Source organism: Corapipo altera, unplaced genomic scaffold (assembly GCF_003945725.1).
Source record: "Corapipo altera isolate COAL_440 unplaced genomic scaffold, ASM394572v1 65, whole genome shotgun sequence".
In the NCBI taxonomy this organism is placed as follows: domain Eukaryota; kingdom Metazoa; phylum Chordata; class Aves; order Passeriformes; family Pipridae; genus Corapipo; species Corapipo altera.
Window position 1 is genome coordinate 11,080,036 of NW_020884891.1, and position 18,540 is coordinate 11,098,575.

At 43.1% G+C, this 18,540-nt stretch overlaps 1 protein-coding gene across 5 annotated transcripts in view; it reads left to right on the top strand.

Annotated features, from left to right (window-relative positions):
• PAK3 (p21 (RAC1) activated kinase 3) overlaps positions 1 to 17,594 on the top strand; it is a 119,149-nt gene extending 101,555 nt beyond the window's left edge. For all 5 annotated transcript variants that reach the window (XM_027645202.1, XM_027645199.1, XM_027645203.1 and 2 more), the window contains 12 exons: positions 1,617 to 1,770; positions 2,736 to 2,773; positions 3,986 to 4,117; positions 4,707 to 4,869; positions 9,064 to 9,127; positions 11,739 to 11,787; positions 13,473 to 13,585; positions 14,419 to 14,536; positions 14,885 to 14,984; positions 15,400 to 15,596; positions 16,933 to 17,070; positions 17,329 to 17,594. In XM_027645202.1, coding sequence (XP_027501003.1) covers positions 1,617 to 1,770; positions 2,736 to 2,773; positions 3,986 to 4,117; positions 4,707 to 4,869; positions 9,064 to 9,127; positions 11,739 to 11,787; positions 13,473 to 13,585; positions 14,419 to 14,536; positions 14,885 to 14,984; positions 15,400 to 15,596; positions 16,933 to 17,070; positions 17,329 to 17,418 — 1,356 coding nt within the window. In that variant the 3' untranslated portion in view covers positions 17,419 to 17,594. The remainder of the gene's footprint in view (positions 1 to 1,616; positions 1,771 to 2,735; positions 2,774 to 3,985; positions 4,118 to 4,706; positions 4,870 to 9,063; positions 9,128 to 11,738; positions 11,788 to 13,472; positions 13,586 to 14,418; positions 14,537 to 14,884; positions 14,985 to 15,399; positions 15,597 to 16,932; positions 17,071 to 17,328) is intronic.
• The last annotated feature ends 946 nt before the right edge of the window (positions 17,595 to 18,540 follow it).

An 18,540-nucleotide genomic window follows, 5' to 3' on the forward strand; every position in this document is an offset into this window, starting at 1 on the left:
CAATCTGACTGGCTGCTCTCTCCTCTGCACTTTGGGGACTCATGCACTGGCCAATGGTGATCTCAGGGCTGCAGAACCCCCAAGCTTGGAAAAAACTTGTATAGAGCCATTCAAAAGTGTTAACCTGGCTTCAAAACTAGGCCAACAGCAAAAGCCCAATAGTTTTTGGTTGGTTTTTTTTTTTAAATTGAGACAGGAAATCACAAGTAATTTTTTCAGTCACATGCCATTAATTCTCAGGAATGTGTTTTTATGAGGGAGAGAAAAACTGGTTTAAAAGCAAGAGGAGAGGGAATGATGCTTCCAAACTTTGCAATGGTTGTGATTTTTCTGTTTTCCTAAGCCTGCCTTCCTGTAGCCTGCCCACCGCCGGATCTGTTTGGTATCCGCCTCGTAACTCCCATTTTAGATGGGACTTGCGCATTTTGGCCCATCAGTTTCCTCCTCCTACCACCTTCTGAGTTGTCCCACATTCTGTTTTAACTTTCTTTTCTTTCTTTATTTACGTCCATTGCAGCCAGATCTCTATGGCTCACAGATGTGCCCAGGGAAGCTCCCAGAGGTGCGTCACAGGCCCCAAATGCTTCTTTGAGATGTCATAGCACTGCAGCAGCAGGTTGATGTGTGTGCAGTAGATTTGTTGCTTGGCTTTTCCCACTCTTTTTTTCATCAATCCTAAACTTTGGAGGCCCATGTCACACATTGTTTTGTGGAGAACTTCTGAGGAAGAAGCCATATGAAAGTAGATTGGGGTGGCACCAAGGCTAAGGTGTCGTTTTTCTTCAGTGAGCCCTACAATTCACTGGTCACTGTCAGCTGTGCAGTAAAGGGGGGAAATGACAGGCTGTCAAATTTAGGGAACTATCCTGGGTAACTAAAGCAAGTTTTTATAAATAGAATTCCAGTGTAGAGCTGCGGCTTTCAGCGATTGGATCAATTTTCAAATGCCACCCTCACCCATAAGATGTCCAAGAATTCATCCGAGGCTTTGGGACTCTCAGCCTGTTTTCCGAGTCCCTGGTTTCTGTATGTTTGCAGTAGAGAACTTAGAGGCATCCTTTGCAGCAGTGGGACACCTCAGTGTCATGCTTTTGAGAGCTGAAAGACGGATTCTTTACCCCGCAGTGTTCCCTGGTATGCTGAAAATGAACTGTATCAGGGTGGGGTTCACCTTGTAATCAGACAGCAGTGATCATTTCAGCAAAATGTGTTTGCATTCCTAAGCATGAAAAGTCCAGTGTAAAGCTCCTAAAAGACAGTGTTGTCCACCAATAGAGAATAATTGTCTTGTTATGTCTGCACTGAATCACCAGGCAAACAAGCTAAGCCTTAAATCATTACTCCATAAAACAGCAGAGTTGATTTCCAGAGGAGTTTCATGCACTTTTTTTCCTCTCACAGTCATTACTTTCTTTTCTTTTTAAAGTTGGGTCCTGGTTTTATCTAGATGTTGATAGAGAAGAGAATGATTGCATCTAATTTTAATTGTGAGGTGTCAGTCAAAATTTCTGCAAGTAAATTTGTGCTACAGGGAACGTGGGATCTTGGTAAAGATCTGTGAGGCTGTGGATTTTAAATACTCTAAACCCACTTTTTTTTCCACTTGACAACTACAGGGCATTCCAGAGCAGTGGGCCAGGCTACTACAGACCTCCAACATAACAAAACTGGAGCAGAAGAAGAACCCACAAGCTGTTCTAGATGTTCTCAAATTTTATGATTCCAAAGAAACAGTTAACAACCAGAAATATATGAGCTTTACGTCAGGAGGTAAGTTGACTTCTCCCTGTGAAAAAGGAAGGTCAGGCTTCAAAATGAGTCAGAGCAAAATCCAATGTTCAGGTGGTCAAGAAGCAAACTGAACCATTTGTCCTAAAATGAATTCCACATCTCCTCAGAACGTCATTGAAACGTTGAAACGGTGACTTTTTTTTGTCGCTGGTTTTTAGAACTAACCAAGATTTTGAAACAAAATTGCCATTAAGATACCATTAGTTTGGTAGAGCTCCTGTCAACGACTTCATCTAAAAAGGAGGTGTCTGTAGGCAGTGGGGTGTGGGCAGCTTTTGGAATGTAACCTGCAGGGTTCCATTTCCTCCACAGCATCGTCTGTGGCACTGGAGCTGTAGTTTCCTTAGTTCAAGGGTTCAACCAAGACAACTTCCAAAATGCAGACTAGGAAAGCTTCTCAGAAGTCCCTTTAAAAACTGTACTTATCTCCAGAATTTTCCAAATTCCGTAATTAAAGGACTTGACTAAATTTACACTTACTGTGCACTAAAATAGTGATTCCCTTTATTAAGAAATGCAAACTTCAAAATAGTTCTGTTCCTGTGCTGTGTCAGAATAGAACTGCCATGCTTAAGGGGGATTTTGGGGAAGCTTTTCTGGGGATACGTTGTCACAAGCTAATTAGAATGAGTGCATGCAATTTATTTAAAGAAATAAAACACAGGAAAGAGAGGAGAAAAAGCTGCTTTAGCTCTTGGGTGGAACAGAAGCATCGATTGTTAAAGAACAATTTGCATTTTCTTGACCAAATTTCTATTTAGTTTATTTACTGGCAAACAGAGCAAAAGTTAGACACAATCTAGAATTTCGTCCTGTTCTCTTCCTTGCTGTGTAAAGGAACTGTTGCTCCTGGAGGGGTGGTGTTAACTTGTTCTGTGGGATTCCCTACAACGGCCAGTTTTTTTCCTAACAGCATCTGGTTCATTTTCCCTTGCTCATTGCAGATAAAAGCGCCCATGGATACATAGAAGCCCATCCTTCGGTGAGTGGGAAAGTAACCTTTGATGCCCCTGCTGTTTCAGAATTATGGAGCAAGCCATGGGCTTTCCTTGGTTGTTTTTTCATTCTGTTTAATTGCTTTGAAACAAGTGAAAGTCTTATTTTGCAGACAGAAGATTGCTTGCCGGTTTTAGCCATGATGGAATATATAATTCACAACAGTATGCAGTACTGTCTAATGAGCCCATTTTAATTTAGTTTTAACAACTTAGAATCCCATTTCTATCGAATTTCATGATTTCTCCTTAGTACAGCTGGATATATAGCTGAATATAAATCAGATTATAATTGATATGTAACTCACTGGAACCATTGAAAGAAAGTTTTAAATAACCATCCACTCTAATTAATGCTGAATTGCAAGAGCATTCCCAGAGATGTAGGAATGGCATCCACATTAATAGTGACCAAATTTATTAGGGTTATTGTTAGTGCATGAAATAGCAAGTGACTGAATGGGGATTTGGCTTTTATTTTTAAGTGTTAAGCAACTTTATGTGAGGTTTGTGATTACACAGCAGACTGTGCATAATGAAATGAAAAATTATCCTTGAATATTCACGCTTCAGATTTTCAGTCGATGCCACTTCCCTTATCTTTAATAAAACACACTTTTCAGAGGAAGTGTGGTGTTCACCAGAGCACAGTAAGCCTTGTATGGACACCTTGGCAGATGCTGTGGTGTTTTCTTCTAGCAGGCAGAGGCAGTAGTGAGACAGTCAGCACGTCAGCTTTACAAAGTTAGCAACTCAGGCCTCCCTGTTTGCTGTGGGCTTCCCTTACTGGTGTTTCTGCTGGACCAAAGGGATGACATTTTAAAGAGAGTGCCAATGAGATGTGAATATGTAGAATGGTGCCTTCAATTTGCTTCATTTCTCTCAAGTGGCCTCTTCTAGCCAGCTGGAAAACAGTTGGTAAACACTTCACAAGGCACATTTTAATTTTTTTGTTTTACCAGCGAAATTTGGGATGACATTTTGCTGCTGTGAGCAGCAGCTGGGACTGGTGGAGTTCAACTCACCTAACTTTAAGTACCTTTAAATTGTGTTGTGCTGTAAGTTAGAACTAAGGCCCATAGGAACACGTGCATGTCTAGATTGGATTCTGATCTCTGGAAGACTAAGGTTGTATGTAACTATCAAAGCTCCAAAGTGGCAGAATGATGACTGTCACTCACACTACTGTCTGTCCACAGAGCACAAAAACAGCATCAGAACCTCCTCTGGCTCCCTCTGTGTCTGAAGAAGAGGATGAAGATGATGAAGAGGAAGAAGATGACAATGAACCTCCACCTGTTATCGCACCACGGCCTGAACATACAAAATCAGTAAGTGGCAGCTTTGGTTAGCACTGTGTTTGGTGCAGTGCAGAGCTGCAAGTTTCTGATCAGACAGCACTTGTCATTCACGGCTGAAGACTCTGAGGGCTGGGGTCCTGCCATGACACAGTGCTTCATCCCAGCCACTGATACCTGGAAAATCAGTTTCCAGCTTTCGTGTTTAGGTGTCAGTCTCCTGGAATTCTGACAGGGGCTGTGACTTTCTCTTCATAATGCTGTGGGTGTAAAAGTGAGCCACTTTGTCCACAGTACCTGTGCAGGTTCCCTATCAGCAGAGAGAGCGATCTAAAGACACAGTTCATATACCTGGCAGGATATGTAGGACATACTGTCCCTTGAGGTACTTGCTCCTCTCCATGGACTTTTTCAGAAAATCCATGAAAACTGAATGTGAAACTGGCCATGAACTTGTAACCCTTCATTTTTTGCCCATTAAGTATGAGAAGCGGGCAGCAAAACCAAACAGTTTTAGAGCCCTGGATGTCGCTGACACCATCTTCCTAAGGGTTTACATTTGAAACATGATCTTGGGGAGATCTCTGCCATCTTCCTGACATGAGATATTTTCTTCTCACAGATCTACACACGCTCTGTCATTGAACCTGCCGCTGCACCAGCACCAGCTAAAGAAGCCACCACTCCCCAGCCTGAAAACTCAAACACAAACACTCTGTACAGAAACACAGACCGGCAGCGGAAAAAATCCAAGATGACAGATGAGGAGATCCTAGAGAAACTGAGTATGTATTGTGTATTTTATGTCTGCTAGAGCAGTGTATTTTGTGCATATCTCAGCATTAGCTGTACCAAATGTTCCTCCTCAGTTCAGTGTCACAGTCTCTTAAAGCTCCCTACAGAAACTGTTGTTGAGCTTTGAGGAAGGGTGTTCCTCCTGCTTCTGAGGGCAGCTCAGACTGGATTGGGTTTGTCTGAGCTGCTTCCTGCTCTAAAGGCAAAAGCAGAGGTTGTTTCTGGTTGAGCAGAAGGCTGGGACCTAATGAGTGACCCAGTGAACTCCTGTGTGCTAATGACCAATTGAACAGAATATTTGGGTTCCTAAATTCTCTTTAGACTCCTGGCTTCTCACAAGTCATCAGAGCCAAAATACTTTGCAGAAATCTGTTGGGTTTTGGGTTTTTGTTCATGGGGGGGGGGAATTGGTGTGGGTTTTTTTAACAGTAGACAACTGCAGCATTAAGCTTATTCCTTCAGCCTCAAGTAACTCTCCTGCCCCAGCTATTCTCTTGCTGTCCTTCTTATGACTGTTATTACTGCTCCTACTTCTATAGTTTGTTTTTATAAGAATTCTACAATTTTGTCAGTGAGATGTCCTGATTTTTGTCAGAAAATCAGTTGACGCCATGGATAGAGAGGAAAAAGGTGTTTCAATGTGCCCGAAAATTAAAAAAAATACTTGTATAATAGCTTTATAATATTTTTATTAATAGCTGCCAGTACTGTGTTCTCGGTTAGGTTCAGAACAGATCCCAGTTTACTCTGTGTTTACCATTTAACTGTTAGTACAAAAAGCATTTTGATTTACACCTCCTTGTGTCTGATCTCACAGCCAATAATGCTGTGTCTTCAAAGGGAGCAACTGCTCATAAGGGGCTGCAGTCTGGCTGTGGCTTCTTCAGAGTGGTTGTCAAGGCTCCACCTTTTTGTCATACCTGCCTTGCCACTGATGGCTGGTGTGACTGCAGAGGCTGAGACCTTCCTTAGCTGTGAGATTTCAGCTGCTTGCATAGTGTTCTGCACCCTTACCAGGTTGACATGAATCTCAGTGCCATTAGGGAGTATCCAAGGGATAAGTTCAATAGCTTTAGCTGAAGGTAGAATAAAATAAATTCCAGAGCAGATAGTTACCTGCAGGTATGTCAGCTTACAGAGAGAGGAATTGTGCTTCTTCAAGTGATGCTAAATGCTTGAGGCAGGCTGAGATCTGCAGGTACCCTGCATTATGAACATAAGTGTGTGTATCATTTATTCAAGCTTCTGTATAGGCTGAGTTAGGACTGAGCCCTTGAGTTGTTGGGGGTTATATTGAAGTGTTACATGCTTTCATGCTTTTTCTTTCTTAACAATTTGATACCAAGTGAGCAAGGTCTGAAGGTCTGCCTTGGGCAAATTGTGATGTGGACAATGAAAATCTTTTTGTGCTTTCATGAAGCTATCTGAAAATGGGGAGGATGCTTTTTTGTTAGAGTCCTGGACTAATTATATTTAGGCAGTGTGGTGCTTGTTCTGTTTTGTTTTATCTCGTATGACCACTCCACCTTGCCTACTTCCCCCACAACTGTTTTTATGCTACTTTTAGGAAGATGTCCCATGCCCTCTTTTATCTGAAATTGCTTTCATAATTCTTTTCTTCTTGAAATACCTTTAGTTCTTTTAGAGCTTTCAGAGTTTTATTAGTGAGTAAAGCCTGTACTACTGAGATAAGATCAAACAGAATTCTGTCTGTAATGAAATCATGACTATGTTCTACTGATAACTATAAAACAGAACTGGCCCAATTCTGCTTCCTTATCCACTTAATTTAGGACTTGATAAAGGAAAGTGCTTAAAGACATCAAAATAGCTGATATGTCTATCTTTTGTCCACAGTAGTGAGTGCTGGTCTGAGCAGGAGCTGCATACCTGTCACTTTGTTGATATTAATGCTGCAAAATTTGATGTGCATTGGCCTAAGCACAGGGAATCAGCCACAAACAACTAACTTAGGAAAGCAGCTACTCAAGTCTTGAGGAAAAACTCTGAAAATCTGAACTGCAAAATCACTGGTGAATTTGGAAAAATGATTTTTCAAAATCTTTCTTCTTCAGTCTTCTCTATTCTTTTCTAATGTTAGTGAACTTGCATGAACTTCTGATATCTGTTCTAATAGGTACACAGTTCCATTAACTTGCTGAAAATAGCACCTATCCATACAGACAGCACAGTGTTGTTCCTGTTGTCCAGCCCAGGCTGAGCACAGCATTCCAGCAGTGTTTGGTTTACTGCTGCAGAGCCTCGTGGGGTTGTGAGCCCCACAGGGTGTGAGACAGTCTGGCTCCATCACCCATGGTGGAGCTGGTGCCACTGAAAGCTACAATTAAATCTTGCTCTGTTTGATGCCTTCTTGCCCACTCAGAGATGTAGGGAGTCTGAACGGGAAGCAAAGAAAGCAATAATTAGGATGTTGTGTTTGTATCTCATGAAAGAGCCAAAATCTGATAGACTCAAACAAACCTGAAAGCTTAATTAAAGAAACAATATTGTTTTTTCTGATCCAGTAATTTCCTAGCTAAAATGCAGGCAATGAAGCCTAAGGTGATGGCTCAATGCAAATGACTTCTAAAGATTTACCTTGGAATTTACATCATGGAAATAGTTTAAGATGAGTTCAGAAGGAAAGACTTCCAGTGATCCACAGCATATTTTTTTTTTACTGATCTGGCAGTATCCCTGTATGACAGATACAAACATACACTTATTTGTTTACCTGTGCTTCCAAAACAAAACTAGGTGATGCACCATTCACTCTAAATAGTAACAAACACCTCTTCTCCTGTCAAGGCCATTTTTCTGGAGCAGAGGCTTTAGCATCCAAATGGGCATGTGACCGGATGCCTAGCCAGGAATCCTGCCTGCCAGCACGGCAAGAAGACAGGGCATCAACACCATCTGGTGCACTCCCTGCTAAAATAATTTTGCAGCCCTTGGCAGGAGTGCTAATGGGAGCTGCAGGAGAGGAGGTTTCCTTTGCCCCACAGTACTCGCTCCCCTCTCCCAGTGCTCCAGGAACGCCAGGCAGTGCCCATTGTGGATGGCAGGGGGAGCCTGCCCACTGGCCTGGGATTCCAGCACAGTCTCAAGTATCCTGAAGTGGTCCTGCCCTGCTGTGCCAGCCTGCAAGGGTCAGAGGAACTGGATCATCTGGAACCCAAGCTGAGGGTGTAGTGCTTTCAGAACCTGGTTAACTTTTCATAGTTTCATCTCGTTGAAACACATACCATAAAACAAAAGGTCATTCTGCTTCTCTAGAGCGGGTTTTCACTACAGAATAACTCTTCAGTAGAGAAGAACGTGACCAGAGGACTCTGGGCTGTCTTCTGCATCACATCACCTGGACTTGTGAAAGGATCAGCATCTCGTTTGGGCAGCTGTCTGTGTCACCAGTGCTCGAGGGGCATTGCTGTCCTTTGTTACCCGTTCCAGTTGTGCTGGTTTGTGAAGACCAATGTGTGGGCAGTGTTGAGAGGGGGAGTCCAGTGCTCGTGACTGATCTGTGTCAGGTTGAAGACAAGCAGTGTGGTTCCTCAAGCAGCACAAGCTGCACAAGCAAGGTTGTCTTCAGAACTTAGCCTGGTAATCAGTCATGGAGGTCCTAGATCTAAAATGCCATCATTCTTGATGATGACATGAGATGCTGTTCTTTAAAAGGATAAAGGCATTCTTTTGGCAAACTCCTGATAGGTTGAGAAGATCCCCTCCTCTCCTGGAAACACTTTTCCAATATTCTTCCTGCTCTGGAAAAAGCGCCTTTTCATAAAAAAGTATTCCAGAACCCAAGGTGCATTTAATCTTCAGAAATATTAAACCTTTTGTTGCATCAGAGTGTTTTTTCCCAAGAAAATAAGGGCACTGTTGTTCCAGCTCTCCTTAACGTTTGTAGAGGACAAACTCTTGCACTGGTACCTGTTCTTTTCTGATCTCTGTCTGCTCTGAATGTTTCTCCATGTGCTTCATTTCTTGTCGAGGTGCCCCTTTAGAGGACTGTAGGAAATCAGTCTTTGCAGAGGCCATCTGTGCTATGGAGCTGCCTCTGGTGTTGCTGTTGTTGTTGTTACCCAGCTGACTACAAAGGGCTCAGCAATAGGGCTGCATTTTGGATCTGGTGGAAGGCGGGATCTCTGTTTTGAAGTCAACATTTTGCATTTTGTTTCTTTCAGGGAGCATTGTGAGCGTGGGAGATCCTAAGAAGAAATATACTCGATTTGAAAAAATTGGCCAAGGGTAAGTCCAATCCCAGTTACTTATGCAGAACCACAAGCCACGTGTTTTGCTGGTGTAATATCAAGCATGAAGTCAGGCAAGCTCCAAGCATGTTCAGACACTGGATTTAGATCCTTCTGTCTCTCAGTACTGATCAGAACTTGCAACTGTGGTCAGAAGGCATCATCAAAGTCAACTTGATGCTGGCAGTGTCTTGTCTATGGCAAGGAGCAGGACCTTGAAGATTCTCCTATCTGTCAAGTGTGTGGCACTTGTTTGCTTGTTTTCTTAGGAGAAATAATTTTTGTGTGTCTCAAAATAATACAACCGCACTCAGCAAAGGAGAAAAAACTTTTATTACCTGAAAGAGCAACTCAGATAACAGTTCTCAATAACATTTCTTTCAGACACTTTGGTTAAAACAATATTCTAAACTATAACCACATAGTTTAGAAACTGAAACAGGAGATTAAATGAAAAGCTCTCTTTCTAGCAGAGGTAGTAAAAAGCAAAAGTTCAGTAACGGACACAGTGTCAATGCACTTGAGAGAAAAATGCATCATCTGCGTGATGGCAGGTCCTTTATGGATCCTGCAGGTTTTAGGCATTTACTGAAAGTAATCACCCAGGCTATTCCCTTTTGAAACTCAGCTTTGCTTACTGTAAATCAGATTGATTTGAAATACTTCCTATGTGAGGAGGCAAGAACAAAAGAGCTTGCCTCAAAATTAGGTATCTGACTTGCATTTTAAATATGGACTGCCTGCCCCGTCACAGTTTCCTTGGCAGTGTTGTAGTTCCAGGAGGGCTGGCACCATCTGTGTCACACCAGGATCACGCCGCTGTCAGTGTAGAACAGAAGCTGTTTACTGGCATCAGGAGATATTTTTCTGCCTTAACTATTTGTGAGGTTTGAGCTCAGGGTAGCCTGTTGCTGACCTAGAATGGATACATACTGCAGAAAGGCAGACACATGTTCATGCTCTTTCTCTGGCAAGTTTTATCTTGGATCTCTCTGGTTTGGTAAGGCCCTTGTGGGAAGGTGTTTCTGCTCCATTCATTGTATAAAAACCCCTTCTCAAATTCCAGCTTGCTTTCTGCTTGAAGCTTTGGTTCTTCCTGTCATTTGTAAAATGTCAGTGGACACTTAGGGCTGTTCCCATCTCTCAAAAGAAAAGTGTCAGCTGAAGAAGTGAGAGCAGAATAAACATGTGTGTGAAGCAGATGACTGCTGTCACCGTGAGAATGTGAGCGTCACCCTCACGGTCTTTTATTTTGATAGTCCTAGGAGTGAGCCTTGGAGTACCTTGACAGCTGGTGGAAAGACAAGTGGCCAATAGCTGGCCTAAAAGGGTATCTAAATTGATTTCCTCCAGCTTTTGTACAGCCTGAAGACTGCATGCCCTCCTTAGAGAGGAGTGAGTGTGCTGCCATAACCAACTCGTGCCTGTAATACCACAGGTCAGTTTACAGTGATAGGGAAAGATCCTGAAGCAAAAAATCATCAGGAGAGTAATCAGACAGGATGCTCAGGAGCACCCAAAGTGCTGCACAGCTGAAGTTGGTGTGTCTGTCTGCAGCAGGGTTGGGCTGTGAGGCACTGCCTCAGAAGGTGCTGATGTGCACAGTTAATGTAGGTGCCAGTTCCAGAGCTGCCCACCTCTGCCATGATGGAAGGAAAGCTGTGGTTTAGCTTAGAAGGAAGCCCTTTAGAAAAAAAGGGTTTACAAGCCCCCAGTTGCTTTGAAACCCAAAGGGGTTTCTTCTGACTGGGGCCTTTCCAGTCCTTACAGGGGAAGAACATCTTTGAATGAGAGGCAGATGGCAAACCACACTGTCTAGGCTGCAGGTGAGCATGCCATTTATTACTGGTGGCTCTACAACACCTGTTTGTGCAACAGAAGCAAAACATGAACACCATGAAGGGTCCTTCACGTGTCTGGTGCACCTAACAGAAGCAGCTGCTGATGGTTCTTCACACACAGAGAAGCTGTCTAAGGATCCTTTGTTCTGAGTCCCTCTCCATTTGTGTGTGAAACAATAGATTCCTTAACCTGCTCTAGCTGTGACCTCTCAGGATGGCTGGAGAACTGTTTCCTTGCATGCTGGAGAAAGTTGTCTTTAGATCCTTTCCTCAGATGGCTGTCATGTGTTCAGGGTTCACAGAATGAGAGTGTGGTATTACCCGAGTTTGCCAGATGGATTCAAATAAGAGGTGTGAGAAGGCCCAACTGGACTGTATGTTACATTCCATGGAAAAAACACACACACAGAGACACAAAGGAAAAAAGGAAAAAAAAGCACCCTAAATACAACAAGGCAAAATGGAAAAGATTTAAATCTATTACATTCCAGTTTTTGTAGACACCCTCCCCCTTAGGTTTTGAATTAAAATGGTTTGGTGTGTACCTTGGAGATTTGCACCAGCCCTTTTCCTTCATGTTGGGCCTCAGTTTTCTCTTGGACACCCTGGATGGCTGAGAGTTGATGGGCTGCTGTGCTGTTGACTGAAGGGTCAATGAACCCAGGTATTTTATAAACACTCCAGGCAGCAGAGATCTCCTCTCTGGGCTGGCTTTCACTCCCAGGGACTAAACCTTTTCTCAGTTCTTTGCTGCTGTTTTGTTTCTAGGGCTTCAGGAACTGTTTATACGGCCATTGACATTGCCACAGGACAAGAGGTAAGTGTCAAAAATCCCAGCAGATTTTGCAGCTGTTGAGTGCTCTTCCCTCTGATCTGAGCTGTGGGTGGAGCTTTGGGTGGCCAGTACATCTTTTCTGCAAAAGCTGTTCCTGTGAAGCATGTACTGGTGTCAGCTGGCAAAATCCATCATCTGCTGTCTTCAGCTTTTCAGTGGAAGCTCTTTAAGGGCAATGTGGTTCTGTGCCTCAGTAACTGAACACTTACTATGGCCATACACTTTCCAGCAACACTGGAACTGAGGTGTTGAGAAATGCCTGAAAATGTGCCTGCAAATTCCTGAGATCAGTAAGGGCCTTGGTGCTCTCTGTGCTTGGCTGAATGCTTCACCCATAGTTTTTAAGGCCAGTTGCAAGAGATTTGTTTTTTACTTACTCTGTCTTCAGAACAGGTTGGTGCTCTCCATGCTATTGTCCCCCCACCCTGGTACCATGTTACATAACCCCTGAATGTTTTTTTTTAATGGAGAGAGATCTGTTAAGAAATCCCAGCAAGCTTTTGTTCTGATAAAAAGTAGATAAGTTTTACTGCCAGTGTAAATGTATTGGTTAAGAAATTGCTGCGTCTGTTCCCCAGTGTGCATGAAGTTGTGCTTTTACAGAGAATGCTGGTTCAGATGTACAATTTAGCTCTATATCTACAGCATAAAATCTGCCTGTGTGTGTGGCCACAGACAGGTTAGCAATACAACTTGTAATGTTGAAAGATCTGTCATGAGACAGGTCACATGAAAGTGGTCACAGATTCCCCTCTTGCTGTGAGGAATAAATAGCTTCGATACATCACCTAATTTCAGAAAGACTTTTTCCATATTAACTACCAGAAAGAAGGAGAGCAGTGGTATCTTTCAGAGAAGGACACGCTGGCTCAGTCTTAATTACTAAAGCTATTGCATCAACAAGCTGATGGTGACTGCCATCATTTGGGCCCAATTTATCTTAATCCCATGTTTGGACAGTAATACTGATTACCATTTCTTCCATTACATGTTTGATCTTCAAAGTATAATTAAGGAGAGGTCATGTTTTGGGCACAATTACGTGTTTTAGTCATACTGCAGCTGGTAAGAATAGAGTGGTGTTTTGCTCTGGTGTCAATGACAGCTCATTATGGTCATCCTATTAGTAATAAGCAGCTGAGGTAGTGTCTTGGAGAATCCCACTGCTCTTTGGGGCTCCAGCTTCAGATTCCTGAGTTCTCATTTCTGGCTCTCAGCAAAGACTCAGATGTGAATCTTACTGGTAGTTTCTTATCCACCTGCAGTGCTGTACTTGCTAACTGTGCCTAGATTGGGGCTTCCAAGGGGTCTAAAAGCCCTAAGACCTCCTTTTAACCCTGGGTATATCCATAAAATACCAAAGCATGGATTATTTCTTTTTAAACCTTGACAGTAACTGCATGTGTAGTGTGTTAACGAATGTTCCTTACAAGAGCAAAATCAAAATTCAAGAAGTTGGGAGTTGCTAGGATTGTATTTTTGTTGTGGAACCTTAATGATCTTTTTAGGATAGCATTTTATCCATAATGTATGTCTGTGCTTGCTTTGTTAAGCAACCAAGAATAGCAGCAGTTGCTGATACAATCAAAAATCATATAATTACTCCATTTTCATTCTGATCTTGTGCAACAGACTACTCAGGTTAATGGTTTTCACTGTAATTTTAGGTGGCCATAAAGCAAATGAATCTCCAACAGCAGCCCAAAAAGGAACTAATTATCAATGAAATCCTGGTCATGAGGGAAAATAAGAATCCCAATATTGTTAACTACTTAGACAGGTAAGTAGTTCTGGTATTATCACATGAATGTTTGTTTACACTCTGCAAGCTCAAGATCAAAAAACTCTTTTGGTCACTGGCAGAACATGGAGCTCTTTATTATTTCTCTGCACATCTCCAGTGGGTGGCAGGAGTTTGCATTTGCTCTGCATTAATCTTTTCTGGCATATGTAGTTTGAAGCCTTGTTTTCAAAAACCTGTACCAGCCATATCTTACTAAAACAACAGCCTGCCAGTTCACTGCCTCCATGTTGTTCTGGGGTTTGTTTTTTTCTATGTCTTATGTTGAAATTATTTCCTTTGGGTTTTTCCCAACAATTTTCCATTGCTGTGGATGCCAGGAAGACTAGGTTCTTGTTTCCAGAAACACCTAATTTGCCAGGTTTTAAATTTTCTTTCCTGTTTCTGGATGTATTTTTTTTTGCAAGTTTCCAAACACTTGATCAACTTCTGTCCTCAGTGGTGCACACCTTCCTCTCATGGATGAGTCTGAAAGTTGTATTGCCTTGTTCCCAGAGTTAATGGTGGAATTTATGAGTTAAGGTGGTGAACTGGCTGGTGGCATGTGCTGATTCCAGATTTATCTTCGCCATTACTAAACCGCATTTTTCACTTGCTTGTCACCTAAGGCATCTTCTTTTTCATGGATGTGCCTTTCCCATTTAGACTGCACAGATTCCAAGTACTGTAGAACGTAGAAGGAACGTCCTTTATTCATTTTATTCTGTCTTCGCTTAAAAGTGACCTGGAAACAAAAATCAGCTGTAGAGCTATGATTATTTGGTAAGTTAGCTGTGCACATTCATCTCCACACCACTGTTTTCTCCTTTCAGCTACCTTGTGGGTGATGAGCTGTGGGTGGTGATGGAGTACTTGGCTGGAGGCTCTTTGACCGACGTTGTCACCGAGACGTGTATGGATGAAGGACAGATAGCTGCTGTCTGTCGGGAGGTGAGGGGTCCCCCTTGTGCTTTGGTTTGCACAGACAGGGTGCTGCTTCTGTTTCTGTGTTGCTGTTATTATACAGAAAAGAAAGGGCACGTTCACTGCAGCAGCAGCATTCTGTGTTTGTCTGTAGCAACAATTGACGTGTCTCTTCCAAAAGCTGATCTGCCTTCACTCAGAAAGATAGGACTCTTAAGAGTGTTGAAGCAGCAAGCTCTTCGTCTTGACAGCATCGTGTTCTGCCATTACTCACCATTCCCCTGGAAAGGAAATCTCATAGAGCCATGTCCTTTTTTTGTGTGATGAAATCACATCATGAATTTTTACCCTCACGTTTCTTTTTTTCTCCACCAGTGCCTGCAAGCCCTGGATTTCCTTCACTCCAACCAAGTGATTCACAGAGACATCAAAAGTGACAATATTCTTCTTGGGATGGATGGATCTGTCAAATTGAGTAGGTGTTCTTGGTCAAGTGCAATGTTCCTGGGATGTGGTGTGGGGCTGCTTTTGAGTGACTGGCAATACCCCAGAAGTGGTGTTTGTGGGCGTGCACAGAGCCCTGCTGTGAGCTAAGGGGCTCAGCTGCAATGTGCAGAGAGGTCTAGAGAGGAACAAGGCTTCAGGAGCGGCTTTGGTTTGTGTGTGTCCCTTCCAGAGCAGAGGGAGTTACAATCTAAAGCTTCAAGTGAATGAATAAAAGCCACTGTATGAAATTTGAGGGTTTCTTTAAGTGGCCAATTCTGCATTTCCCTGGCTACAGCCCTGAGGAAATGCCACTTTTCCACTTGATTCAGCACTGCATTCTCAGACTTAAAATGGGGAATTCCATGATTCAAACTGGCTTCAACAGTATTTGTTTTTCTCCTCAGCTGATTTTGGCTTCTGTGCTCAGATCACCCCAGAGCAGAGTAAACGGAGCACAATGGTGGGGACTCCTTACTGGATGGCACCAGAAGTTGTAACAAGAAAAGCATACGGCCCCAAGGTGGACATCTGGTCACTTGGGATCATGGCAATAGAAATGGTGGAAGGAGAACCTCCCTACCTTAATGAAAATCCTCTCAGGGTAAGGTGAAATACTATCAGATACCACTGTCTTTCTAATCTGTGCCATATTTTGTCTTCCATGAGATAAAATCCCATTCACATTAGCTTGAATTAGTTCTGTGAAGGCCTACTTCTAAAAATGTTCCTGGAGCACATCAGCATCTGCTGCAGCTTTGATTGCATCACTGGGAGAACCTTAGAAGAGAAGTGACATGTGCCAGTGCAGAAACTTGCCATTTTGGCCTTTAGCAGTGCTTGAAATTTGTCATGCACTTTTTGAGCTTTCTTTGAGCTGTATCTCTGAATGACAAGAATTTTTCAGTGGCAAGTTTCTCCAATTGAAGAACTGTTATGAAAAGCATTGCAGCTGTACCTGCAGGCACGGAACTCTTTGGAGGCAGTCTCAGCTACCTCCAAACAGGAGAGCTTATGAACAAGACTGGTTTTTACAGCAAAGATTTTTAGCTGATGGCACACAGTAGTTGTTGGATTTCTTGAAATACGTAATGAACATATTTCTTTCATAGCCCAACCACTTTCTCCATGTCATCAAGCCTGAGCTTTCAATTATCCAGCTACCCAAACCCCCTGTTTCTTGCCTGGCAGTTTCTGAGATGGGAACATCATTAATGCATTTACTTGAGTATCAGAATTAGCAGAGGGTTACCATAGGGATGGAATTACTCCTTTTTCTGATGAGACCATTAAAAGTTTTTCTTCTACCACATAAGTGGAGCTGATCTGGAGTGTAGAGACTGCTGAAAGACATAGTTGCAGGTGGCTTCTGTCTACCCAATTATGCCTTTTCATCATAATATATTTGTGCATGCAACTTAATGTTTCTGTGTTGAACGGGAGGCTCCAAATGTTTCTGCTTCTTTATCCAACAGTAAGATGATGGATTTGGTTTTTTTTTCATCCGTTAACCATTTTTTATCAAGAACAGAGCAAAAAACTTGATTACTTTTGTTTTATGGAAGCTGTACTTTAGAGACCAGTGAGCACTGCAGAGATGCATTTGATGTAATAATCTTTTGAAATAATATATTTAGACCACACTGACTCTTTAAAAACAGTTTGTAAAGCTGGTGTCAATACTTGGAGAAGCAAAATATGCGTTTGCTGATGTAGTTCCTACTAACTAGGTCAGCCAATGAAATCAGCTGTCAAGGCGAGATCATTTTGTTGTTGGAATAGCTGTGACTGCATCAGGATTTTTCTTTTCGTTGGTATAGAAAAATCATCTCCAGCCCTCTGCCAGGGAAGAAACTGCCACTGGAGACTGCAGCTTAAAAATTTGTGTCTTTGTGAGCAGTTCTGGGTATGAATGAAACAGTGTCCTGTTTTTATTCCAGGCGCTGTATCTGATAGCCACAAACGGGACACCAGAGCTGCAGAACCCTGAGCGACTCTCTGCTGTGTTTCGAGACTTTCTCAACTGCTGCCTGGAGATGGATGTGGACAGGCGAGGGTCTGCCAAGGAGCTTCTGCAGGTAAGATGGGAAGTGACTGCAGGTGAAACAGCTGCCTGAGGTATCGATTTTCTCGTCAGATAAACTCAGAGGCATCGGGTGCCCCCAGTGCCTGGAAAGGTTTGGGTTGGAAGGAACCTTTAACGGTCATCTAGTCTGACTCCCCTCAGTCCTATTTCTGTGTATTTCTGGTAACCAGAGGAATCCTCCTTGAGCCTGTGAGGAACTGAGTTTGGAAACTAATGGTTCCTTTCCTTTTTTTTTTTTTCCTTTGGGCAGCATCCATTTTTAAAATTAGCCAAGCCCCTCTCCAGCCTCACTCCTCTGATCATTGCAGCGAAGGAAGCGATTAAGAACAGCAGCCGCTAGCACTTCAGGTCGGCTTTCTGCCCTGCCAGCTCAGAGCAGGACTGAGAACACAGACTCTGTAAAACCTCAGCTCTCGTGCTGCGGGACAGATGGATGGATGAACAAACCAACGGTCACAGTCATGGTGGTAGGACCACCCCAGTTCCTCAAGGAGTAAAAAATTATCATTTGTCTTCTTCCTGCTTTCTGGCTCCTTAATTTATTTTTAAGATGAAATGGGGCTAAGGACAGAGAGGTAATGACAGAAAATGCTTTGCTGCCTCAATCATTTCCAAGGTAAAGCAAATTCAGTTGGAAGATTCCCTTCCTTCTCACCCTGTGAATAAGCTGTACATTCACTTTTAAATTGTCAGTTCTTTCTTAACGATGTAAAGTCCTGTTTATGGGGTTTTTGGTATGGTTTGGAATTGAGAAGGGCAATTCTTCATTCATCAACTCCAGACTGCACTGCCTTTTGAATATGGCCCATTCACCAGTTTTTGCCCAGTCGTGGTACTTCTGGATGAGGAAGAAAGTACAATTGCATTTCCAACAAAAAAGGAATGAAGAGTGGGGCAGACAATACATCCTGTGGAGATACAGGCATTCAGCTGGGACTGTGTAGTGTTTTGGTTCTTGCCAGTTGGATTTGTATCACTAACTGCAATCTCTTTGCCTGGATGAGAGTCTTACTCAACTGAAAAAGCAGAAAGATCAGTTGGTTGCTCAGAAAGGGCTCGTCTGATGCAAAGCTGCCACAGCAGTGTGAGGTGAGAGCAGGCCCAGCCTTGCCCGGTGCTGAGCTCCAGCAGAGCCCTGGCAGAGCACAGGGCAGCCTCAGCATCCACAGAGCCAGGCTGGAAGAAGGCATTGTAGCAGCAAGTGGCAGCAGCCCAGCCCTGGGTGCTTGCCTCTTCCTGGGACTGGACTAATCACCCCATCTCAGAGCCAAACTGGGTATGGGCTGCTCCCGAGGTGAATCGTGGCCATGCTGTGAAATGTGCAGCCTGGTGGGATTTGCCATCTTGAGTCTCTGCAGGAGTAGAGAAGGGCAAAACAGAGCGGAGCGGTCTCTTCTGAGGATGCCTGCTCTTCTCCTGGTTGTCTTGTAGCTCCTGGGAAAGGTTGGGAATGTCTGCAGCA